At 42.4% G+C, this 25,718-nt stretch overlaps 3 protein-coding genes and 1 non-coding gene across 4 annotated transcripts; 2 read left to right on the top strand and 2 right to left on the bottom strand.

Moving 5' to 3' along the window:
- The first annotated feature begins 2,953 nt into the window (after window positions 1-2,953).
- Window positions 2,954-4,696, top strand: LOC130945319 (uncharacterized). Its single transcript, XM_057874054.1, has 2 exons — window positions 2,954-3,910; window positions 4,016-4,696. The coding sequence occupies exons 1-2, from the start codon at window positions 2,954-2,956 to the stop codon at window positions 4,694-4,696; spliced, it is 1,638 nt and encodes a 545-aa protein (XP_057730037.1).
- A 6,536-nt stretch (window positions 4,697-11,232) lies between these two features.
- Window positions 11,233-15,532, bottom strand: LOC130944083 (UDP-glucuronate:xylan alpha-glucuronosyltransferase 2-like). The gene is given in 4 exon segments (XM_057872228.1): window positions 11,233-12,665; window positions 14,566-14,829; window positions 14,832-15,207; window positions 15,314-15,532. Coding segments are annotated over 4 exon segments (1,767 nt in total). The 5' UTR covers window positions 15,482-15,532; the 3' UTR covers window positions 11,233-11,706.
- On the top strand, window positions 14,364-14,436 carry TRNAR-CCU (transfer RNA arginine (anticodon CCU)). The gene has a single exon. It is a non-coding gene; the product is annotated as a tRNA-Arg (tRNA).
- Window positions 15,533-17,051: 1,519 nt separating the features above from the next.
- Window positions 17,052-19,848, bottom strand: LOC130945234 (protein TIC 22, chloroplastic-like). The gene is made up of 9 exons (XM_057873962.1): window positions 19,351-19,848; window positions 19,179-19,241; window positions 18,828-18,924; window positions 18,552-18,580; window positions 18,102-18,158; window positions 17,916-17,987; window positions 17,423-17,458; window positions 17,160-17,332; window positions 17,052-17,066 (listed from the first exon to the last, which is right to left on the bottom strand). The coding sequence occupies exons 1-8, from the start codon at window positions 19,726-19,728 to the stop codon at window positions 17,219-17,221; spliced, it is 846 nt and encodes a 281-aa protein (XP_057729945.1). The 5' UTR covers window positions 19,729-19,848; the 3' UTR covers window positions 17,052-17,066; window positions 17,160-17,218.
- Between the last annotated feature and the right edge of the window lie 5,870 nt (window positions 19,849-25,718).

Below are 25,718 nucleotides of genomic sequence, written 5' to 3'. Positions count from 1 at the left end.
CCTTCCCGGTGACCTTAGCAGGACCAGCGATCAAATGGTTTAACGGCCTCCCTCAAGGTTCTATCTACAATTTCTCAGACATCAGCCGCGCATTCCTGGCTCAATTCACAACGCGAATAGCAAAGGCCAAGCATCCTATCAACCTTCTCGGGGTAACCCAAAGACAGGGAGAGCCGACCAGGAGGTACTTAGATCGGTTCAACGACGAATGCTTGGAAATCGACGGCTTAACCGATTCGGTGGCCAGTCTCTGCCTGACGAACGGCCTCCTTAACGAGAACTTCCGAAAGCACCTTACAACGAAATCGGTTTGGACGATGCATGAAATCCAAACAGTGGCCAAAGAATACATAAACGATGAAGAAGTCAGCCGAGTCGTGGCTGCCAATAAGCGGCAGTCCGGTTACGGCCAGGCTCGTCAGTTCGGTGGCGACGGGGAGAGGGCGAAAGAAAAGGCCAGGGAGGAGGCGCCAAACAAAGCACCTAGACCGTTCCCTCGAGTGGGGAAATTTACTAACTACACTCCACTCACCCTCCCCATCATGGAAGTCTACCAACAAATTGCGGAGAAAGGAATTCTCCCGAAGCCCCGACCACTCAAGGACCGCACAGGCGGAAACAAGAACCTTTATTGTGATTACCATAAGGGATATGGCCACCAAACGCAGGACTGTTTCGACTTGAAGGATGCATTAGAGCAAGCGATAAGGGAAGGAAAGCTGGCAGCGTTCTCCCATCTCATCAGGGAGCCGAGAAGGCGTTATCGCGACCAGGACGAGGAAGGCAAGACACGCCCGGTCAAGCGGCGACAAGAGCCTGAAGACAGAGACCACGGCCTCACGGTGATAAACGTGGTAACGGCAAAGAACACTGCACCAAAATCCCGGTCGGCACACAAGAAAGACGCCAAGGTTCTGGCGATCTCATCTTCACCAGTGCAGAGTACCAAAAAACCCCGTCCATTTCTTTCGGCCCAGAAGATCAATGGTTCAGCGACGCCCCGGAAAACCCTCCCATGGTCATCACGGCCAGAGTAGGAACCGGCCTCGTCAAACGGATCCTTGTCGACACTGGGGCCGACTCAAACATCATGTTCCGAAACGTGTTCGACGCACTGGGGCTGAAGGATGCCGACCTGACGACCCACCAGCACGGGGTTATCGGGTTAGGCGACCACTTCATCAAACCAGACGGAGTCATTTCCCTACCGATCTTGGTAGGACAGATGCAAGGCCGAAGGTCGGCGATGGCCGAATTCGTGATCCTCCGAGACTCCACAGCCTACAATATCATCTTGGGAAGGAAGACAATCAATGATTTTGAGGCCATAATCAACACCAAGCTACTAGTTATGAAGTTCGTCACCGATGATGGATCCATAGGGACCATAAGAGGAGACCTCGAGACGGCGGTCGCCTGCGACAACGCCAGCCTTTCCCTCAGAAAGAAGTCCAAGGAAGCATCCGGCGTATTCCTAGCCGACCTCGATGCCAGAGTAGAGGACAACCCGAGGCCGGAACCAGAAGGGGACCTGGAGAAATTTAGCATCGGTGACGAAGGGGAAAGATTCACATTCGTTAACAAGAACCTCCCGCATGAGTTGAAGGAGCCTTTGATTGAAATGATAAGGGCCAACAAGGACCTGTTCGCATGGACGCCAGCCGACATGCCGGGCATTGATCCACAAATCATTTCACACCACCTAGCCGTCAAGCCGGAAGCACGCCCAGTGGCTCAACGAAGAAGAAAGATGTCGGCGGAGAGAGCAGAGGAGGTAGCCAAGCAAACGGCCGGCCTCCTAGAAGCAGGCTTCATACGAGAAGTGGACTACTCGACGTGGCTCTCAAATGTGGTATTGGTGAAAAAACACAATGGCAGATGGAGAATGTGCGTGGACTACTCTGACCTTAACAAAGCATGCCCCAAAGATTGCTTCCCTCTCCCCAACATAGATGCACTCGTCGACGCTGCGGCGGGGTACCGGTATCTGAGTTTCATGGACGCCTACTCCGGTTACAATCAGATACCGATGCACCGACCAGACGAAGGCAAAACGGCGTTCATAACGCCAGGAGGAACTTTCTGCTACAAGGTAATGCCGTTTGGCTTGAAAAATGCAGGGGCGACATATCAAAGGCTGATGAACAGGATATTCCACGACCTCATAGGGAAAACGGTCGAAGTTTACGTGGACGACATCCTGGCAAAAACGACACGACCTGACGACCTCCTAAACGACCTGGCAAGTGTGTTTGCGTCCCTCCGTCAACATGGTATGAGGCTGAACCCCCTCAAGTGCGCCTTCGCCATGGAAGCCGGCAAGTTCCTAGGATTTATGATAACTCAGAGAGGGGTAGAAGCCAACCCGGAGAAATGCCAGGCAATACTTCAGATGAAGAGCCCGGGCTGTGTCAAGGACGTCCAGAGGTTGGCAGGGCGATTGACATCGCTTTCCCGGTTTCTCGGGGCCTCGGCGACAAAGGCCCTGCCATTCTTCAACCTCATGAAGAAAGGGATGGCGTTTGAGTGGACACCCGCGTGCGAAGAAGCCTTTCAACACTTCAAGGAAATCCTAGCGGCACCTCCCGTTCTCGGGAAGCCAAGGGACGGGGAACCACTGTACCTATACCTCGCTATAACAAGCGAAGCCCTGGCCGCAGTACTAGTGCGGGAGGACGGGAGGACCCAACAACCAGTCTACTTCATAAGCAGGGCCCTACAAGGAGCAGAGTTAAGATATAGCAAGTTGGAAAAGCTAGCCTTAGCACTCCTAACTTCCTCGAGAAGGTTAAAACAGTACTTCCAGAGTCACCAAGTGGTCGTCAGAACGGACCAAGGGATCCGACAAGTTCTCCAAAAACCCGACCTGGCGGGAAGAATGATGACTTGGTCCATCGAACTCTCTCAATATGACATACGGTATGAGCCCCGGCAAGCCATCAAGGCGCAGGCGATGGCGGATTTTTTGGTTGAAGTAACAGGAGACCCAGGCGAAGACATGGGTACACGGTGGAAGCTCCATGTGGACGGAGCCTCCAACCAGACCTTCGGAGGAGCCGGGATCATCCTAGAAAGTCCAAACGGGGTCGTATACGAACAATCGGTCAGATTCGAGTTCCCCATCTCGAACAACCAAGCAGAATACGAAGCCCTCATAGGAGGCTTGACCCTAGCAACAGAGGTCGGCGCAAAAAGGCTGGAAGTATGCAGCGATTCCCAAGTCGTCACTTCCCAAGTAAACGGCAGCTATCAAGCCAAGGACCCCTTGTTGCAGAAGTACTTGGAAAAGGTCAAAAGCTTGAGCCAAAAGTTCGACGAGGTCACGGTCCAGCATGTACCCAGAGAAAGAAACACACGAGCAGACCTCCTATCAAAATTAGCCAGCACGAAGCCAGGGGAGGGAAACCGGTCTCTCATCCAAGGCATGACAAGGGAACCTGCAATTGCACTACACATAACAACCCTAAGTCCTTCATGGCTAGACCCCATCACCAACTACCTAGAACACGGCCAAATCCCTGGTGACGAAAAGGATGCGGTGAAATTAAGGAGAGAAGCGGCCAAATACGCCGTCATCCAAGGACAGCTGTTCAGAAAAGGGCTCAGCCAGCCCCTACTGAAGTGCCTACACCCCGACCAAACGGACTACGTCCTCAGGGAAGTCCACGAGGGCTGCTGTGGGCACCACATCGGAGGAAAAACCCTAGCAAGGAAGTTGATCCGAGCTGGGTACTACTGGCCGTCGATGATGGCAGATTCCAAAGAGTTTGTCAAAAAGTACATAAAGTGCCAACAGAACGCCAACTTTGCCAAGGCACCGGCAAACGAGTTGAGCTTGCTGACGACCTCCCGGCCATTCGCTCAGTGGGGAATCGACCTCTTAGGGCCCTTTCCTGTCGGCCCTGGGCAGGTCAAATATCTCATAGTAGCAATTGATTACTATACCAAATGGATAGAAGCCGAACCATTGGCTAGCATATCCTCAGCCAATTGCAGAAAATTCATGTGGAGGCAGGTGATAACACGGTTCGGGATACCAGAAGTCGTCATCTCGGACAACGGCACACAATTTGCTGACAAAAAGTTCACAGAATTTCTCAACGGCCTAGGTATAAGGCAAAGGTTCTCCTCGGTAGAACACCCTCGGACGAACGGACAAGTGGAGTCCGCCAACAAGGTTATCCTCTCAGGGCTAAAGAAGAGGTTGGACAACAAAAAGGGTGCTTGGGCCGACGAGCTAGCATCGGTCCTCTGGTCTTATCGAACAACCGAGCAATCCTCCACCAAGGAAACCCCTTTCCGACTAACGTACGGGGTGGATGCAGTAATACCCGTGGAGATCGGTGAACCAAGCCCGCGATTGCTTTTGAAGGGAGTAGAGGAAACTGTAGAAAAGGACCTGATAGAGGAAGCCCGAGAAATGGCCCACTTGACAGAAACGGCGCTAAAACAAAGAGTGGCGCTCCGCTACAACACTAAAGTGCTCAAGAGGGAATTCGGGGCAAACGACCTCGTCCTGAGGCGAAATGATATCGGCCTGCCGACCCCAGGAGAAGGCAAGCTAGCGGCCAACTGGGAAGGCCCATATAGAATCAAGAAAGTGATGGGAAAAGGGGCCTTTAAGTTAGAAAGGCTCGATGGCAAGGAGGTCCCGAGAACATGGAACGCGGACAACCTTAGAAGATTCTACTCCTAGAGGACGCAGCAACCTGCCGGCTAATCTAGCTAAGTAGTTAACTTGCCATTTGAATTTCATAGTAACTTTCAAGTCTTTTACGTGGATACCGAATAAGATACACTCGTGCAAATTCTCCATTCTATTTTACCTCCGTTTTTCAGATAAATCATCTTGTCGTGACTAGCGACGACACCTAACCCGGGACTGATCACCCCGGGAGGTCATCAACTACCGTTGTAACGAGCAACTACACGAGAGCCCACGGGCCGCCGATATAAACAACTATAAACCAAAAACGGTTACTAAAAACGATAACACGATCGGACGAGTAACGTCATCGCGACAACACGAGCAAGCGGCCAAAGAGTCATTGTTCACAAAGCCAAAATTAAAACGGCTAAGATTAAACTGTTCGTAAGCCAAAACGGCTAAAAACAACTGTCTACAAGCCAAAACAAAACGGCTAAACAAAAACGATGAAACAAAGAGTTCATTTCTTCGGAACATCAACAACCTGGCCATCCTTAATAATCTTAAAAACGCCAATTGCCGACGTGTCGAACTCAGGGGCAACAATTTTAATCTGAGCCTTCAGGGCCTCCTCGGTGCCCAAAATCGCGCCTTTACCCTGTTTAACGACGTCTTTATACTTGGCCTTCCACGCTGCCAGATCGGCCTCCACGGCCTGCTTCTCCTTCTCGACTTCGGCCGTACGCTTCTGCACCTCGCCGACCTGTTTCTCCAGAGCCATCTCACGCTCGACCAGACGTTCAATCGTCGCGTCCGACTCTTTCTGTTTTTTCTCAGCAGCTGTTAACTTTTGTTCGGCGGAGGTAGCTTTCTGCTCAGCGGTGGTAGCCTTCTTCTCGGCGGCGTCCAACTTCTCCGAAGATTGAGTCAACTGCTGCCGGAGAGTTTCCACTTCACTTTTCAATTCATTGTTGGCCTTCCCAGCGGAGTCCAATTTCCGACGGAGAGACTCCATCCCGGACAGCTCAAACTCGGCCTTCCGGGCTATCACGGCGCCCCGCAGAAGAGTTCGGTACATCCACCTCGCCTGCCCGGCAAGGGAAGACTCATGGAAGTACTCCTCAGTGCCAGGAATGAGTTGGGTATCTATAAAGTTACTTGCATCAAAATTCCTCTCCATGACGGTGAGGACCCCCTCGGGACTAGAAGACGCCGGCCTCTTCCTTTTAGGGGTAGGGACGACCACCTCCACGTCATCATCAGGAGCGGACGTCGAACCCCCTTGACCTACCACTTCGCGAGGGGGAGAGTCATGAACCGTTTTCCCGACCTCGACCTGGGCGGCTTGCGTTGAGGTCCCGGTCCCCCCAACAACGGCCTCCTGCCCTGAAGAAGTTTTGTCCTCTGGGGGAGCTGCGGACGTCTCAGCAACAGATTGATCATTATCCTCTTCATCATCACCACCACCAAGGAAAGTCTGAAACAGGTCGGGAAGACCAGTCACTGACGCAGACATATCCACTGCAGGAAAACAAAGGAGGTCGGTTAATCGTCACATAATACCAACAAAAGGGAAAAAAGATAAAGGGAAAAGTGAAAAGCATCTCACAAATATAGTTACGGCCGGACTCCCGATCACCCATAAGGAGATGGGGATTTACAGGGTTCTTCCCAAAAACCGCGTTTAGCACCTCGGCAATCTGCTGATCTACTGCCGACATGTTTTTATAAACCACCTTAATAAAACTATTGGCTCCCGCCCCGAAGCTCCAATAAGTCGGGATGAGCCGTGCCCCCTCCAGAGACAACCAAAAGGGGTGACGATCTTTGGCCGGGCGGACCTTAAAATACTTGTCCTTAAACCCATGGTAAGAATCTTTGAACAAGCCGAAAATCTTCCGACCCTGAGCAGCCCGGAAGGACATGAACCCTTTCCTATGTTTCCCCTCCTTGGAAGGGTTTGTGAGGGTGAAGAAAAAGAGGAAGACATCTACGGACACCGGCAGGTCGAGATATTCACAGACCATCTCGAAACAGCGGATAGAAGCCCAACTGTTCGGATGCAACTGCGACGGTGACACGGAGATTCGGTTTAAGAGTGCCATCTGAAAGGCGGAGAACGGAATGCGGACCCGACTTGAGTGAACATGGCTTTATAGAACCAAATCCAGTCGGCGACCTGGCGGGGTTGGAAGTTGATTTCGTACAAACGCTCGTGGGGAGCCGGGACGAAGACGTCGTAGTTGGCCTCCTCGTCAGTCCCGCCGCATAGATACCCGGCTTGTCGGAACTCGGTGAGCTCCTCTTCGCCCATTTGGTTGGGTGAATCCCTTACATCAGAGACGACCCAAGCATATTGGTCGTACGCCGCGGGGTTAACGGATGCCCGGGAGACCGTGCGAGCCATACCTACATGGGGTACCATCCAGTTAGTCTAAGAGATCGGTTGCTCAAGCCGAACACACACACCGCCCTCACGACTTCCCGGCTAAGGCCAAACAAGACTAAATGGCTAAGAGCGAGAAAAAACCTACCCTGGAATGGTACCTTTCCCCCTAACACGTCTACTCGCAACTAAGAGGCTACACGATAACTTCAAAGAACCAAACAACAAGCATACAGAAATAATGCATAAAAAGGGGATGATCCAAAAGTTACCTGAATCGATGAAAGGAAGATGAAGTTGAATCTGGGAAAATGCAAGAAACACGAACGGAGGCACCACAGCAAAGCCTTGTAGCAAGGAGGAAGAAGGGAGAATAGGGAGTGCGAGAAAAGTGCATAAAGTGCAGAAGTATCTTAACCACTCGTTTAAAAACTGCCTCCAGAGCGCGAAACGCCGGGGGGCAAAATGGTCTTTTCAAACGGGGTTTTTTACCCCATTATGAGCATTCAATGCTCGGCACAGGAAACGAAGCGATGAAACGGTTGTTTGAGCAACCAAGAGACGCGCGTTGGGGACACGTCCTCCCCACGAGCGACCGACCAGACGAGATGCGAGACGACACGCCATTGGTAGCTCCCACGACTACCATTGGCGCGTGGGGGCACTGTTACGGCCCGGCCCAGAACCAGCTTTGGGCCGACCCGACCCGAGCAGTACCCGACCCGGACACGCGCCCTCCAACCGACCCGGACACGCGTCCTGTACGGCTCACACGCGGCTGCAGGACAGCGTCCTTGGGAATATGGGCCTGTCCCATAAGGGGCCCACTACTGACATGTATATAAGGGGAAGATTGGCTCTTCCCCCGAGGTACGTCACTTTCTACATCACTCCCCCTGCCTGTACGATTTCTGACTTGAGCGTCGGAGTGTCTTTGCAGGTGGCACCCCCCCTCGTCCGTTCACCAACTCAAGTGCTCGCCAGCTCGGCAGACCCTCGATCAGCGCATCCAGGACTAAGACACCCTCATCTATCCACCTTTGCATCTTCTGTCCACCCGACCTGTTCAGGAGCCGACCTACGAACAGGATGTAAACCCGACGTCACAACAATTTGTTTAAAACAAATTGAGAAAGGATGGCGATTTATAAGGATGCCTCCTCAAGCCAAGAGATAAGTATCCAACCTTGCTAAGTTGACACAACAAGTATAAAACAAGTTATCCGACCTCCCAAAAAGAGAGTCCAAAATAACTTGTAAAAGTCACATAGCAACAAATAGTAAGATTCAAAGAATGGCATGACTGAATACTCGAGTCCGACTTTATGAAGCTCGACCTCGAGTAGGGGCACTGGCTTATCATGAAAGCTAAGTCCAAAATTATTAAAAACTAAAGACAACATTCTACAATGATGCTAGAGCACGAAAGAAGAACGTGGCCCCCTTCCAGAAACCTGAGAGCAAACTCAGATAAGGAAAGAGCTCTTGAGACAAAGGATGGCTACGAGATTCGCCGCAAAAGACCTCATCTTGATAAGAAAAAATATCAGGCTACTGAGTTCGGGCGAATGAAAGCTGACAACAAAAGGATAGGACCCTACAAGATTACTGAGATCTTAGGAAAAGGTTATTACAAGGTGACTGACTTAAACAGCACCGAGCTACCAAGGTCGTGGCATGAAAAGGTACTAAAAACGAACTCTACTCCCTGATGTACTCTTTTTCCAACTTCATGATTTTTTCCCAAAAATTAAAGGATTTTTTCTGAAGAAGGGTTTTTAACGAGGCATCGTAGTAGAGACTAAGGGATCATAGATAGTAAAAAACCCTTAGTAGCAATAAAAGTACCTTCGCAAATAAATAAAGATCTTTTATCTCTTATAAATTCCTTCTCGTTTTTCTTTCTTTCTACGAAACGCACCGACTTAAGCTCGACAAAGCGTGAAAATCCCATGAACCGACCTAGATGGTCGTCAGGATAAAACGACGAGGTACAAGTCGGTGTAAAGAGGTTATAAAAGTCGATCGTAATAAACTCGGAAATTATCTGACTTACAAGTCAGAAAAACCGAGAAAAAAAGAAACGCATCGCAAAAATAACCTAAATCATAAGAGCTCAATAAATCAAAAATTGAGTGTAAGGAATACCAAAAAGAGATTAGGAAACCTATTGAAAGCACTAAGGCAAAAGGCTGTCCCGAGTTGTTAAAGAAAACTTAAAGAAAGGGACAGTCAGCCAAGTAAAAGGTTTTCCAAAAACAAAGATCAAAAAGGTTTTTTCTAAGATTACTGAAATCTTAGAAAAGGGCTACTACAAAGTGTCTAACTTCGAAGGTGAAAAACTATCCAGGTCGCAACACACTCCAACATAAGGAGATAAAACAATTCCTTATGAAAATTGATTTTCTACAATTAACACACACCAATTGAAGCTCGATAAACCGCGAAAGTCACGGGCCGATCATATAGAAATCGCCTGGATGAAGCGACGAAGAACCAATTGGTGGAAAGAAGTTACATATGCGAATTGGAAAGAAAACACCTCGAAACAGCTCGGGCCAAACGGGTTGAAAAAGTTGTGTTTAGAACAAGTCGCAAAAGTAACTTAATATGCCCCTTGAGGCATAAATACGATCTAACAACTCGATCCACACGGATAACAAATGGATCGTACAAAATCTCAAGCCCAGAATCTCATCTCTACAAGTTCTAAAAATAAACGACCTAGTCGTATAAAATGGAACACTTTCACAAAAACAAGTTGTTCCAAGAAAACTCGTTCTAGCATTCACAACAACATAAGGATAACTTGGATAAAACGAGTTATGCCAGTCAACCATATTTTCAACGAAATTGTGTCAAGCACAAGTCGTGTCTATCTAAAAGCAAAGCTTTAAAAGTGATTTGTATCAAATGAATCACTTCAAACGACTCGTATAGAAACGAGTTAAAAAGGAAGGATTGTAAACGTTTTTGAGCAAAATCGAAACGTAAAAACTATCCTCCAAAACAACTTGGATAAAACAAGTTGTATCATACACAAGGACGACAACCTTGTAAAAACTAGAAAGGGGAGGGAATAAGCATATAATCCCTTCACCTAAGGCGCCAATTTATGCTCGACAAAACGCAAAAATCACGAGTTGGCCTTTTCAATGGTCGCTCGGATAAAGCGACGAGGTATAAATTGGTGTCCAATGGTTATAATACGGCTTGATGATTTAAAACAACTCAAGCCCATGAGTTGAACAAAATCGAGTAAGAAAATAACCATATGATCTAAGTAATTTAAATTGCGCAAAACAACTTGATATATAACGAGTTGTGCTTCAAAAAAGTGACTTGTATAAAAAACAAGTCATCTAGAAAACTCAGAATGAATGAGTTCAACAAAAAAAGGCTTCATTCGAAAATCCTTTCTGCTTGATTGCTCGAGTCCGACTTCATAAAGCTCGACCTCGAGCAGGGGCATAATGGATAAAGCAACGAAGTCCGATGGTTATAAAGATGATCTGATAGTTTAAAGGGACTCAAAATAAACAATTTGTACTTGAAACAAGTTGTGAAGTCCTAAAAAAACAGCTCGAATTCAAATGAGTTGTATGAAATTAGATCAAGAAATAGCCACGTTTTAATTAACGATTTGAAATGAAACAAATCGTAAGACCTTAAAACTACTCGCATCGAACGAGCTAGATGAGGTTATACTAAAAAATACGAGTTTTGAAATAAACGATTTGTATCAAAACAAGTCGTAAGAAATCAGAATAAGTTTCAGAAAGGTGATTTGTATTAAAACAAGTCATGGATCCTCAAAACAACTCGAATTGAACGAGTTGTATGAAACTAGGACAAGAAATATTCTTTGGTTAAGTAAGATGTGCTAAAACCAATTATACAGAGCCTACAAGCCCGAGTTTAAATACTCGAATCCAACTCTTAAGAAAAAGAGATTGAACTCGAGTAGGGGCACTGTTCATACACTGGCCCAACACTAAGGCCCAGGTCCAAATACACCAAAAGGCCCAATCCAAAGATTGGCCTTTGTTATTCACCGACCTCCTCAAAAGAGGTCGGACTCAACACAGACTTCTTTCCAAAGAAGTCGGGTTCAAGAGATAGCTGGCAGATAACGCTTATTCAAATAAGTAACTGCCCTAAAATCTCTCTAACCACTTCTAGAAGCCATATCCCAACAATCCCTAGATAAAGGGACGGTTATCCACCTAAAAAGGTGGCACTACTCCAACGGTGGTTATTGGATCACCACTATAAATACCCTGACACCCCTCAGGTATCTCTAAGTTCCAATACATTCTAAACCTGCTTTACCCCATGCTGACTTAGGCATCGGAGTGTCTTTGCAGGTACCACCCCCCATCTCTTGGAACACACAACTCGGAGGCGGCTCCCAGACGTAAACCAAGTCGGAGACCACACTCCTCCAGCGCTTGGGCCTCAAACAAGTCCAACCACCGTCCGGTTCTAGGTAAGCCCCGGAACAATTACCATATCAAAGTGTATCACTCATGTTACTTCCATATCAAAATTTTTTAGCCCATATAATAACGTCCTTTTTTGATTTTTTCACTATTCAGTAAGCATTGTTCATCCAGAATAAACAGTACGGAAAAGCAAAAAGGCCTCCGTGAGAGCCAAATCGTACCTATTGCTAATGAATCAAAAGAGAGCCAAATCGTCTAGGATCCGTAATATTGATCTTCCAATGCCCATTCACTAAACCCTTTTTCCTCGCTTTCCTTCTTTCCCAATTGAGCTCAGTACGACGCCGTTTCGTGAGCCTGCACATCCTCTGCATCTCTTCATCCATGGCGTCGTGCACCTTCCACCACCTCCTGTGCGCCACGTCACTCGCGTACACCAGTTGCTCCTCCACGTCCCAGTTGCAATCATAGTCCCTGTAACACTGCCACGGCTTCCACCCTAAGTAGTGTACGGCGTACACCTCCGCCGTCTCCGAACCGATCAAACCGTTCTTCACCCTCCTCTCCAGCGTCGAATTCGACCAGAAGTTCTTCAAGAAGTTCACCCTCCTCGGTAACCTGTGCCACCACACGAAAACCTCGTTCAGGAACCCTTGGTCACCTCCGTTGTACGAAACGATGCCGTCTCGGAGGCTCATCAACGTCGCGAACGTGCAGTTCGAAGGCTCGATCACCATGATCCCCGAGTTGAATATCGTCTGGTCGTTCCCCGTGGCCGAGATCTGAGGGAAGTGGAAGAGTATGTCCAGGTTCCGGAGCACGATGATATCGGAGTCGATGAAGATGATTTTGTCGTAGTCCGTGAGCTGCCATAGGCGAAACTTGCTGTAGTTGTACTCGTTGTAGGTTCCTTTCTCGGCCCTAGGGTTTCGGATTCGTGTTATGATTCGAATCTTCCAGCCTGCGGAGGCGAGGGCTCGGCGTTTCGGGGCGGAGATTGAGTTGTCGATGAGGAGAACAAGGTCGCGTTTGGTTCCCGTTTGGATGAGGCTCTGTGCGAGAGTTATGGCGCCGCAAACGTAGGCTTCGGAGGAATGGAGCACGGTGGCGTAGGCCTCGCGGTTGTTTCTTGATCTGGATTTCACACTTCTTTGGATCTTGGACACGTCGTAAACCTCATCGATACCTGAAAATTCAAATTGAAATGAAGACTTAGCATTTTTTCCAGCATCGATTGTGAAACTTGAAAGAAAGCTATGCTTTGTTTGGAAGCTACTATTAGTGAAGAGGTTTCTTAGAAGACAAATCGGAATCGCTGCTAAATCAAGTTTTGAACAAGAATAATAAAAAGCAAAATCACAATCTAATATGGAGTCGTTAGTTCGCATGATGCGTAAAAAGATTGGAGTGGTTAGGGGATGTTAATCACAATTAAAATAGCGAGAGTTGTATGATTTTGACTCTGCTTCTCCTCCCGCCATTTTTCATGATAATGAAGTGCAAACAACAGAACTAGAATTATTCGTAGTACTAGTAGCTACACACTGTTCCATTGAGATATATATATATATATATATATATATATATATATATAGAGATGGAATATTAATGTTCCATCTTAATATTATTAGTAAATGTAACTTCATAGTATATTCATGCACTATTATTAGTTTGCAAAATATCTATAGAACAATTGTATATGAAATGCATGATGAAAAAGATTCCGTGCATATTTAGAATGCTTGTTGGTGTCAATGTGCTCTTGTAAATTAATTTTGACCAAAAGATTAATGGGACTTGTGTTTGAATAATTTTTGTCCAACTTAAATATTAGTATAAGAAATTAACTGGGTCTAATTTACTTTAAAAGCTAACTTAAAAGGAGGAGCAAAACACACCAGAAACGCAGAAGGTATTATAACACGCACTAAATGTACACAAAGTAATTAATTATCAGCTATTAGTTAATATTTTTTGGTGACTAGCTATTAGTTAATATGAAAAAAAGTTTAGCTACGGACACATGTTAAGTCATTAATTTAAAAATCTTTTATAGAAAACATATAAATTTTAACTTTTAAATATTTATTATAAATTTATTAAAATAAAATTAAAATTTCTACTCATAAAAATCTTAAATAAAAATCCTAAAATTTATTATGCAAGCGAGCTAAATTTAGATCTACACAATGAAATAACAAACTAAATACGAGAATGGATCGTTAATTTTTTTTCAATTAAGGTTAAAGTGTGATTTTTATCTTTTTAATGTTTTTTATGTTTTTTTGTCTTATTTATAAAAAAAATATTGAGAGAATCTAATCCCAACTAAACACACTACTATAACCCCTTGCAATTGTATTACTGAGCTCGTTTGTCCCAAAGAAAAATATATATATAGTTCTGATTATTTTAAAAAAAATATTACAAAATGATAATAAAACTCAAATTATTTTCTATTGCCTGGTTTGCTTTTGACGTAGAGTTACGTTAATTAAACATCAAGTCATATTAACACGTCAAAACGATTGCAACATTTGCGTACAAATATGTTTTGGTTGGACTTTACACAACATGTATTGCAGTAATTTCTCACTACTCTCTCCTAAGATTAATAAGGGAAATTAAATTAAAAAAAACACTCCACGTACTATGAAAAACGTTGGCAGGCATATGTGATACACACAGATACGTTCATGTTTTGAATATGTATGCTTTTTTTTTTATATATATGAAAGTAGAAGGTCATACCCAACTTTAATGTGAGATGAAGGGTAATGTATTAATGTAATATCATAATACAATTTTTGGAAATGGCAGTGAACCATGATTGGCTAATTCTTGTCACTGTGAAAATTAATGTATCTTAAGAAATTACAACGTAGCGCCTGTAGCTCAGTGGATAGAGCGTCTGTTTCCTAAGCAGAAAGTCGTAGGTTCGACCCCTACCTGGCGCGTTTCCATTTTAATTTATACTTTCTAGTGCATGTTTATTTTGTTTAGTTGAAGCAAAGCAAACCAGAGAAGACAGGTAATGGGTAAAAGACGCAACGAAATGTCGAAAGCGAATGACGGTAAAAACATACCTTGTTCCCAAAGAGGCAAAGCCAAGTTGCAGGACCCAACAGGCAACAAAACCTTCTCCTCCAACTTCTTCACGTCCGCTTTGTAATACCACCACTCACCTTCCCTCCTCTCCAATTGGTCGCATGGGAATAGCTCCATCATTGGCCTACACTTGCTCCACAGAACCACCCTCGTTGTCTTCTTCCATCTCCAATCCCTCTTCCCCTTCTTTGCCGCCAGATTCGCTGCTATTAGATGAACCTGCAACCGGAAAACGTCCCTACCCACCCCTTTTCAGGGTACTTGCATGGCAGCTTGGCCACTATGACGTCCATGCTCCCATATTCTGCATACTCCGGCATAGGTATCTCCGGGCATGACGCCACGTCACTCTCTTCTTCCTCGTCTATCCATTCGGGAAACAAGTCTGTCCAGTTGAAAGACTGTGATACCTTCTCAAAATAAACTGGTATCATTTCTCCATGCAGGTTGAACTCATTTACATCTTCTTCATCCATGTTGACCAGTCCTATCTTCATTCCTTTCCCTATATCACCAAAGAAGCTAGGTAACTCTATCTTATTAGTTGCATTGTTCTTCTTTGATGATCTCTCTCGTTGAGGTTCCTCTAACACTGCTTTCATTTTGAAGCTCTTTTCTACCTATCAAGCAAATAATAAATGGTTAATTATCAAGTTGATGATGCAAGAAAAAGAAAAGAAAATGAACAGATATAGGCCCAGCTTAATTGATTTATTAGTCAGTTACCTTGTGTCGACATTCACGGAGGGAGCATCTTACAAGGGAGGCTGCATTCTCGAAATAGAGAGAAGAAGATGGCCGGAGAAGAAGGGTTCCATAAACAACCAGAAAGACGGCTAAGAACACCAAATTGATTATGCTTACCTTCGCTTTAGATGGAATTGTCTTTACCATCTTGTGCTATAGCTGTAGCTTCAGCTGTATCTATCTAACTATCAATCTAAAACTCTAAATGATGAACTCTCTCCACTCAAAGTAAGTAGTTAAATAAGGTGAAAGGTTTAAGAAGCAAGTGATTCCAAGAATTAGAGTAAATCACAAATCAAGTTGACCATCTATGCAGCTCCACGTGTCCTTTCCCTTTCGCGTGAGACAAGTAAGACTCTAGACGAAAACTGCTTTTGCTTACATTTCAGGTTGACGGTCAACTAGAATTTCTAAGATTAATTCGGGAATTACTTATATATCCACTCTTAAGTTCTCTAGTGTGAGTTAGTTCAGAACTAGATCAAGGGTTATAGTAGTAAAAACATGGCGTCCATGTTGAGGTACCAGGAGGACTAAAAAACATATGAACCTTGAAACCTACAAGAGCAGGTTGGCCAACAACCATTCTGTTGCGCCGTCTATTTCCTCAATAGAACGAAAGATCACAATTATTAGTTCATGAATTGTGAGGCTCCAACAATTCTTGATAGTTGATATCTAATGAAAAACTGGTGGCGCTTATCTTGGTACTGATATAAAAAATCTTAAGACATGAATCACCAAATATGATTTTCCTTTCAGGGAAACGGCTAGAACCCAAGAGAATGGTGAAGTATCACATTTTTGTCCCCCAAAGCAGCCTTCCATGAATAGACTAACTCCCAAGTGGGGTCAGCTAGTCACCAAATGAGACCAACGAGAAGCTTACCATTTTTATGTTACAACTTACAATCAATTAGAGGGTAGGAGTAGGTCAACTAGGTCTTTATAGGTCCATGGTAAATCACTCTCTTGAGGTGGTTAATTGTTTCAATTATGCTCTTCCAATCCTACACGACGATGGATCCATTATGATAATCCTCCTTTAACTTTCACCCAACTTATTATTATTATTATTATTATTATAGGAACTGTTTCTGTTTGAAATTGCTCTCCGAGGAATAGCTCGACCACACTGGGTGTAACCTTTAGGCCCCAGAGCACCAGTGATCCAGTGATGATCTGTTTGATCCTCAGAATTCTGACCTCCAACCCTACAAAAAGAACTCCGACGCCCAAGTCAGTTATCGGTCTTTAAGAATATACAGAAAATTATCTTTTCGTTAGCTTTGGTATCTAATATTTGACTTGAGCGTCCAGATCATCACTAGAGCTCTAAGGGCTAAGATTACACCTGATGTGGTCAATGCTATTTCTCGGAGAACAGTTTCAGACAGGAACATTTGGCGCCAACCGTGGGACCCGAAAGATCTGTTTTCAGTCTAACCTAACTTTTTGTAATCCTTTTCTTTGCAGGAACAGGAACCAGTCAACAAAATAGCCATCTTAAAGAATATGCATGAACTCATAAAAGTAGAATTCAAGGAATACATTGTTTGTAAGTATTGCCAAAATAATACCGTACTGTACAACTCTCGTTTTATTAACTTATAAACATTATTGCTTAAACACCCTTAAATGGTATTCCATCCACCTCTTTAATGGATGTTAGCGGCTTGTCCTTTCAAATTCACGTGTAACTTGTATCCACCGAGAATCTATAAAAAAGCATCTGCATTATAAAAAGAATTTTTATTGGTAAGATGTGAAGAAGAAAGGGCGGCACAATTGAAACTTGAAAGGCAGAGAGTTGTTGACGTCTCACCATCTGACTAGAATGTAACAACATCTAATTTGCTCATAAAAACCACATAAAAACTTTGGTTAGCTCAACTTTGCAACCTGTAAATCAAGCCTCAATTTCTTGTATGTGTTGCGATGGCTTTTTCCTGGTGGAATAAAAATTAAATCTTCCCATCCTGAATTCCTTTCGCTCATCTGTATCATTTTCGGAAAGAGAGAGAACTTGTCAACATTTAAACTACTTGTAGCTATTATAAGATATTAACCTGTAAGCAGACTAATTACCTCCATTTTTTTCAGTACATCTTCCAAGCTACCAACCTGCTTTTTTAAAGGGGAAAAAGAAACAAAGCGAGTTTAAAATAAATGATAGATTACAATTGAAGAGAGGGAAAAAAAACTCTAATCTAGCAAGTACTTTTTGAATCATTACAAAAGAACACAAAACAACACATATATATAGCCAAGTATCGGGATTAATAGGACCAAGTGGAATCAATCCCAAAAGAGAAAGTGGAATTCTTCTAGCTTTATGCAAAGCAGAACTGCTTCCCTTACTTTTGATTCTCGTTTCCTAAACAATTTCATCTTGTAAATAAGATGAGTACAGGGTATAGTTACACAAACAAAAGGGTTGTCAAGTTTAACAAGGGAAACCTAAAGCAATATCTAAAACTTACATTAGGTTGTGAAACTGAAGAATGAATTTGAAATTTGCTCATGTGTTTCTGAGATGCATTAATAAAAAAACATGAATAGAAGATGGAAGACTATGTACCATTATATTCTGAGAAACTCCAACTCCTCTAGATGCCCTAGAAACCTTGGATAGTTCATGCTCAACATCTTCCTGTCCATTTAATCAATGATAACTAATATGTAATCATATTCTATAGAGAAACATGCTTCATGATGCCATGATAGTATAAGTGAAAAAATGGGAAGAGCAGTAGGTCAGACAAACCTTTGAGAAATATACAGGGCAGTAACGCTTATTCTTCTTCTTCACAAAAAGGTCTGACTGTAACCACTGATATTGGCAATGATCAAAGAACAAAGTAAAGATCAAGGACTGTTAGTGTAAGTTCCAACCACGAAACACTAAATAGTTGAATGACTTTAAACTATCGGCCATCTCCAGTATTTCATATAAGTGATTGTCTTTAATATTTATATATCATATAGAATGCATTGACTGTAATCAACTAATTAACTGATATCTAGGTCCGGGCAGGAAAAAAGAAATTATTGACATCCAAGATCATACAGATAGTACTAATCCACTTATTATGCTGATAAATACATAACAGCAAAAACAAAAACAAATTCTATATAGTCTTGCAACCCCACCCATGCCTCGCCCAAGAAGTTCATCTTAAAACTTAGGTTTACTAACAACAAATATGAAATATACCTGAAAAACAGGGACTCCATCAAACTTCCCTTGTTGCCTTTGCCTGCTTTGAGCTGAGAAACAAAGGAAATGAAGATAGTTTAGTTCCCAATCTTACAGGCCAGTGGCTGAGTTTAAGAATACAAGTTTGTGATTTCATGTACAATCAACATACATTGATATCACTGACCAATTCCCATACATAACTCATACAACATTGTGACTGCTATTGGACTAAAATGATGAGATGATTAAAAAGAAAACAGGTGTGGCTTTAAGTGATAATATATCGAGTACAGGAATTAAAACAGATGCTAACCTCTATGGCATTCTTTATTTGAATTGGATCAGGTAAAAATCGGAATGCAATGCCTTCAACCTTCAGCATATATACCTAAAGCAGAAGAAAAGTAACATATGTAAAAGTGTAGTATAAATACCAAAAATTCTCCAGTTACAGTCAGCAGCCGCAAAAGATACATCGATACGAATTCAAACGGGGAAAAACGTTACAGACTGTTTCACTGTTTAGTTCTTGAGGATTTGATTCCGAAGTGGCTTTGAATGTGACAGAAGGAAAGCGACGACTCTATTGACTATGAAAACTAAAAAGGATTGAAATTGACAAGAAAGAAATGGGAAGAAAACCTGGTCCAGATTTATGGGAACAACCCTAGGTTTGCCTCGAAGTTCTCTTCTCCGTGATCGAACCTAAGAAAACAAGGACGAACAAAACAAATTAGCATCGAGAGGTTGAAAATTGAAAATCCACACAATTATTGTGACGAATATGAGAGCCTCTCCAGTGGGAAGAACAAACCTGAGCAAGAAAGGCTTCAGCGTCCTCTTGGCGAAAGCAGAGCAATCCAATAGACTTAGCTCCTTCAGCATCGGAGATGAGAACGAACTCATTGTTGGAATTGCTGACGGTGAAGAGTTTGGTGCCGGCGAGGGACTTGGCCACCTGCTGGGAGCTGAGAGTAGCGGCAGCGGCGAGGGCGTGTTTGGGTTGAGTGATTGACGCCAATAGGGAAAGAAAAGGAGGCGTAGGAGGAAGATCTAGGGTTCCGGCGAAGCGCTTATTGGTGTTGTTGAAACGAGTGGCGAGCTCGGCGCCGAGGCGGTGGCAGTTTTGATGGATGAAGTTGGAGAATGAGAGAAGTGGGTTTGAGTGTCCGCAAGGCACTGACGATTCCATATTCGCGCTTTCAACACTCAACAGCTCAATGGGAAGTTCAACTTGCAAACTGCTACAATAACTACAGCGGTTGTTACTGCTCACGCTCACTATGGAATGTCGGATTTTCAGTTTTCCCTTTTCACACCCACTACTAGTATACTAAACTAATCTTTCTGGAAACTATTTTAATTACCTACTGCATTATGGGCTTTCTGCCATCACATCTCCAGTTTTAGTGGGCCTATGTTTACCTATTGAAGTTAGAAAAAGGAAAAAAGAAAAGAGAAAAGCGATTCCGACTTTTTATCCTGCCAACATTTTATTCTTGACCATTTGAAAATATTTTTAAATTCCTCGCCTCTTTAAAAATTAGTCAGATTAGTTTTTTGCGCAAATGCCTTCGTCAGAATTAACGAAAAAGTCAGACGTGACTCGTTCTGATAACCTGTCATTACGGCTGAACACGTGGCACATTAGTGAAAAGGTAGTTTTGACAACTGGACCAAAAAGTCATTCTCTTAAAACTATGTTGTTTTGTGTGGCTTCCACAAAAAAAAATATCATCAAATAAAATAAAAAGAGAAAAAAGAAAAAAAAAAAAGCTACTCACTCCTTCACTATCCCATTACCCACTTCACCAATGGCGGTGGAGGAGACCCGCTGCCGACGGCAAGTTCCTCTCTCTCATCCAACGACCCCCTCAACACCACCCATCAACCTCCTCGTCCACCTCAATCACATCACCAAAAAACCATTCACCACCTCCGCGGCAGCAGCAGCAACAACAATCGACAGCACTGGATCCTGCCGTCGCATTAATGGGTCCACAATTCCATTTGTACCCTCGTCCCCGTGCATCCAAAACAGTCACGATCACCCCATCCCTCAGCTCCATCACCATCACCATCATCAACAACAACAAAACCATCTTCAGCTTCCTTGACCCTACACTCTCTCTTATCCGCAAAATCTTTCGGGTTGACTTATAATCCGCTTGCCCCTCCTCCTGGTGTACCCCAAATCCAAACGAACCCCAATTTTCAACTCTAACATTGGAATCGACGATCTCAAGAGATTAGCGTTTCCAGTCGAAACTGCCGCTACTATGAAGTGCATTTCAATTGCAAGTTATGAAGTTCTTTGTACTATGAAAGATGTCTTCAACATTCTAAATATACTGAAATAATGGTATTAAAAATAGAAAGAAAAAATTTTATTGTTTGTAATATCTTTAGATGTGTTATTTCTTACATAATGCAATGACATTTCTGTTAGTCTTGTGTTATTTGTATCATTTAATAGAGTTAGTTCATTTGTTTTACTACATTTAGGAATTCCTTGACATGTTTGTGAAATTGTGATTTTGAGTTTTTATTTATTTTCTTTTGTCATTGAATTTTATTAAATCAAGACTTTTGTTAGTTATTGCATATTTGTGTTATATGATTTTAATGTTATAATTTTGTGAAATAATATGGCAGGCTTTTCTTTGAATTGATTGAAAAATTGAACGAACCGAACCAAATTGAACCGTAATTTAATTAAACTATTGGATCAGATGACTTTTTTCTAAAAAATTAAACCAAACCGCACTACGAACACCCCTAAACTATAGCATCTTTTATTATAGTAATTTTAATTTAATTTCTTCGATGATGAATATGTTCTGAACTTTAAGGTCAATAATATATATAATTGTTGCAATAATATGAAACTGTATGTATACTACATGACAATGTTAAAGTTAACTCGGATAGCTAGTTTATAACCACTGTGACTTGATCACAACTGTAATTAATTTAAATCTAGCTATAGTCGAATAATTTGCCTATAATCTTCACTAGTTGTGTAATGTTTAACCTTTATCTGTGGATGCAATGGTTCTTTGTTTTGGATTTTTACGCTCATTAAATCTTGTCTTTTGCATACACCTAGAACATATGATTGATCAATATAATTTTGTTTATGTTAGACCAATGCTTGAGATTATTTAAATTTATTTGTATTTGTTTTGTGTTCATGATGTAAGAACCGCGACTAATTAACTGTCTAATTAAATAATTAATATTGGCCAAAATAGGATCCGAAAATTTAGAATGATAATTTGAGAATTTAAATATAATTTTTGGACTCAATAGATTTCTGAGTTAGAAAATGTATTTTTGGCAAAAACCGAGTAAAAATTGCAACCGGTAGCCGAATCGGTCGAACCAATTTAAGTTTGTCCTACTGTGTGAGAAAAATTAAAAATAGTAAAAAACCTTAGAAAATATTAGAAATAGAAAAACTAGGCATTAATTTTAAAAGTTTGGTCCAAATTGGATTAAACGGGCTAAAAATATTAACGGATTGGATCGGATCCAAGTTGGACCCAAACCCAACATATATAAACACTTAAGTGAACCCCATTCAGCACCATAACACTTAGAGAGTGACAGTTGCAGCTGAAGTGAGAAGAGAGGATGGGGTTTCAAAAATACTATTCACTCGTCACTTTCAGTGGCCATATCTCGAGCTACAGTGCTCCGATTCGCGTGCCGTCAGCGACTACGCGAAGCTCTTTCCGAGCCTGTTACTTCATCTAACCTTCATAGGTAAGATTTTGAGTTTTTCTTTCCTGCTGCCCTAAGAATTTCGAGTTTGGTGAGTGTTGATCTTGAGAAAAATTTGTGTTTTGGTTGTTTAGGTGCTAATCATTAGTGAGAAAATGTTGGGTTATATCCCAAATTTCAGTGAATGAGGTAAGACTTCTCAAGAACCCTTGTACATTGATTAATTGTGAGTATTAGGTTTTGATTTATATGAAATTGTGATATTAGCTTGAATGTTGGAGCTTGTTGGTGATTGTTGATGCTTATGGAATTGGTTGGTGACTTGGTTGTGGATTGGAGGCTTGAATTGTGCTCTATTTGGGTTTTGGTACATATTGAGAATCAACTAAGTTATGATTTTGGTTTTCTCTATGTAATATATATTTCTGGACACTTAGACTAGTGACCCATAGGATAGGTTGAATTGAAATGGTTGTTGAATTGTTGAACGATGATTTTATGATGAATTATGATGAATTGATGATTTTTGAATATGTTGATGAATTATGATGTTGAAATTGATAAAGATGGTGTAAAGATTTAAATGAGATGAAATGAGATTGATTATGATGCTTGGTATTGATAGATTTATGATTTATGAATGTGTTGATGAAGGATTGATTTTATTTGACATTGAGGTTGAGAACAATGAAGTGTGAAGGAAAAAATTTGGTATGAATGGTGGAATGTGATACAAATGGTGAGTTATGAGGTAAATTAGAATTTGGTATGGTTTTGGTTTGACTTTGGTTGAGGATTGTGGGAAGTTGAGAACTAGTGAACTTTGGTAAAACCAAAATTTTGATGAACTTCAATGAATCATATCTTTAGCTACCGTGCTTGAAATTGAATGCATTTTATATCAATTGAAAGATGATGAACAAGCTTTAAAATGGTTTAAATTTTGTGGAAAAATAAATTTGTAGAAAAAGATATGATTGTTGAGAGTTTTGGTGTAAAATCTGAATTCTGTAATGTTGCAGAATTTTGTGATTTCTGGTTTGTGTGCACACAACCTTGTGCGCACGCACACCCGTGAATTTTTAAACCAGTGCGCACGCATAGTCTTGTGCGCACACACGGGGACATGGCTATGATGGGAGCGCTAACACGCCCTGTGCGCTCACATAACCAACGAAGTTCTGCAAGCTGTGCGCACGCACACGTTGGAAGGTGCATTCTGTTGAGGACGTTTGCACGCCTTGTGCGAGCGAACAGATTGTGAAATTTTGCACTTGTGCATACGCACACCTCTATGCGTACGCGCACATTGAAATCTCCTGGGCTTGCGCACGCACACCCCGGCGTGGAAGCACACCTATGATGGGCGCTTATCCATTAAATCCACGTATTTAGTGCTGTCCAACAGCCCTCCAAGTAAACACATATGGAGAAGGATTTGGAATTGGAAGGTTCTTCATCGTATTGCCACCTTCCTTTGGCAAGCACCTCACGTAACTCATGACTAGTGACAGAAGATATAAGTGGTATGAGGTCTCTCCCCTATGCCAATTTGTCACATCCATCAGGAAGACACCCTTCATGTGCTCTGTGACTGTGAGGGAGCGAAAGGAATCCGAGGAAATTTAGTAGACCCTGGTAGCTTCTGAACTTCCATGCTTTAGATTTGGAAGATTGGATTGATAGGTACCTTAGCTCGAATTAGGGAACAAACCATTGGTAGACTGGTGTTACATCTTTTCAGTAGGCCTGTGGTATCTCTGGAAATAGAGAAATATGAAACTATTCTCTTTCAAGAGCCTAAACAACGCCCACTCTCTATACAGAAGTATGCCCACATCATACAAAAAGCAGTCAACAACAAGCAGCTAAGTATAGGTTCTAGAGTGAGCCACCAAATAAATATTAAATGAAACCTCCCTTCCCCCCACCAATTGGGTCAGATAAATTCAAATAGTGTAGCCAAGAAGAATCATGGGTCTTATTAAAAACAATGAGGGAAAATAGATTATTGGTTATACAAGGAACTTGGAAATTTGCTCAGCCTTCATTGCGGAGCTCTGAAGGTGTGGTTAGAGCATTCTTTTTTTTTTATCGTGAACATATAGGGTCAAGGATCCCAAAAAAGACAAACAAAATGAACTATACCCCTCATTCTAAGGGAACCAGCACAGTTCATAGACAAGGCATAACATATATCTAGAGGAGAATCATCAAATAGATGGAGGCCAATGGAAGGTCCTGGCCTTTTTTTGCTAGAGTGTCTGCAGAGTTGGCTTTACGCAATGTGTGCACAATATTCACTTTTTGAAGTCGGGACTAAGAGTTTAATATCATCCAAGAGAGGCTTGCAAGAGTGGGATTCATGGCATCCTTCTTTAATGAATTTCACTGTCGTCCAAGAGTCTAACTCGATATTAATGTGTTAGAGCTCTTTAGCAATGACTATTTGCAAGCTTTTGATAAATCCCTATAACTCAGCATGGACGATAAACAACATCTAATGTGATAAAAAAACTTGTGATATATCTTCCGAAAGTGATTTCTAAACATGCCACCACAAGTCACACTATTCTTTTGCCCGAAAAATGAGCTATCAACATTTAGCTAGCTTGAAGCAATGCTCTGGCGGGGGCACCACCTAATAAGACTGTCATGGGCTGAATTATAGGATTTGATCGAAACATAACTTTTCATCACCCTAACAATCTCAGCACAACGATTCCTAATGGCGTTTATAGCAGCCACAAGTGAATCATTTGTCTTCAAACACAAGCTTATTGTGGTAATACCACAATGAGAAAAATCAACTCCAAAGAGGCAAGATAAATTTATTGTCATAGACAGGTTCTTTATAAACCAACTCCGTTTATCAAGCAGAAAGACATTATCCAAAATTTTATTAGAAAGAATAATTCTAGAACAGTAACAGATAATATTTTAGGAAAATAGATAAGAAGTAGAAATGACACCATATTGTATCATAGAATTAGAAAACTTTCTCACTAGAGATTGATAGATAAAGATTACTCATTTTTATAAAGAAGTTAATACCTGTACAAACTGGATAGCAAATTGGGGTTTGAAGCATAATCTCAATACTAATTACTGAAACTCATTTTTATTAGAGTAGTTTTTTTTTTGTGCTTTTTTGGGCCTCTGGCCCTTTTGTATACCAAAAATGATAATGATAGTACTTCATTTTAAACCAAGTTGGGTTGGTCTAGTGGTTAGCTCACTAGTCCGCTTAAGTAAGTGTCGGGGTTCGAATCCCGCCTTGTGCATGCAGCAACCCATTGGCCAGCGGCAACCCTTAAATGGAGCTCAGTACCGCGACGGATTAGTCTTTGACCTGCCGGGTTGGGGGATACCGGGAAACCAAAAAAAAAACATCCTAATAATTTCACATTTTTTTATTAAAAAACTCAGCTATATTATATCTCCACAAATTGAAGG

Source organism: Arachis stenosperma, chromosome 8, assembly GCF_014773155.1.
Source record: "Arachis stenosperma cultivar V10309 chromosome 8, arast.V10309.gnm1.PFL2, whole genome shotgun sequence".
Classification (NCBI taxonomy): Eukaryota; Viridiplantae; Streptophyta; class Magnoliopsida; order Fabales; family Fabaceae; genus Arachis; species Arachis stenosperma.
This window is presented reverse-complemented; position numbering and strand designations above follow the sequence as displayed.

What these genes read in the sequence shown, in the direction of transcription:
- LOC130945319 (XM_057874054.1), top strand. Translation starts at nt 2,954, where the DNA reads ATGGCGGATTTTTTGGTTGAAGTAACAGGAGACCCAGGCGAAGACATG. An exon ending in TTCCTGTCGGCCCTGGGCAG is followed by an intron (nt 3,911 to 4,015) that starts GTCAAATATCTC and finishes ATGTGGAGGCAG; the next exon opens with GTGATAACACGGTTCGGGAT.
- LOC130945234 (XM_057873962.1), bottom strand. Translation starts at nt 19,728, where the DNA reads ATGGAATCGTCAGTGCCTTGCGGACACTCAAACCCACTTCTCTCATTC. An exon ending in GCCCTGTATATTTCTCAAAG is followed by an intron (nt 17,988 to 18,101) that starts GTTTGTCTGACC and finishes TTAAATGGACAG; the next exon opens with GAAGATGTTGAGCATGAACT. An exon ending in ATGTACTGAAAAAAATGGAG is followed by an intron (nt 17,333 to 17,422) that starts GTAATTAGTCTG and finishes AAAATGATACAG; the next exon opens with ATGAGCGAAAGGAATTCAGG.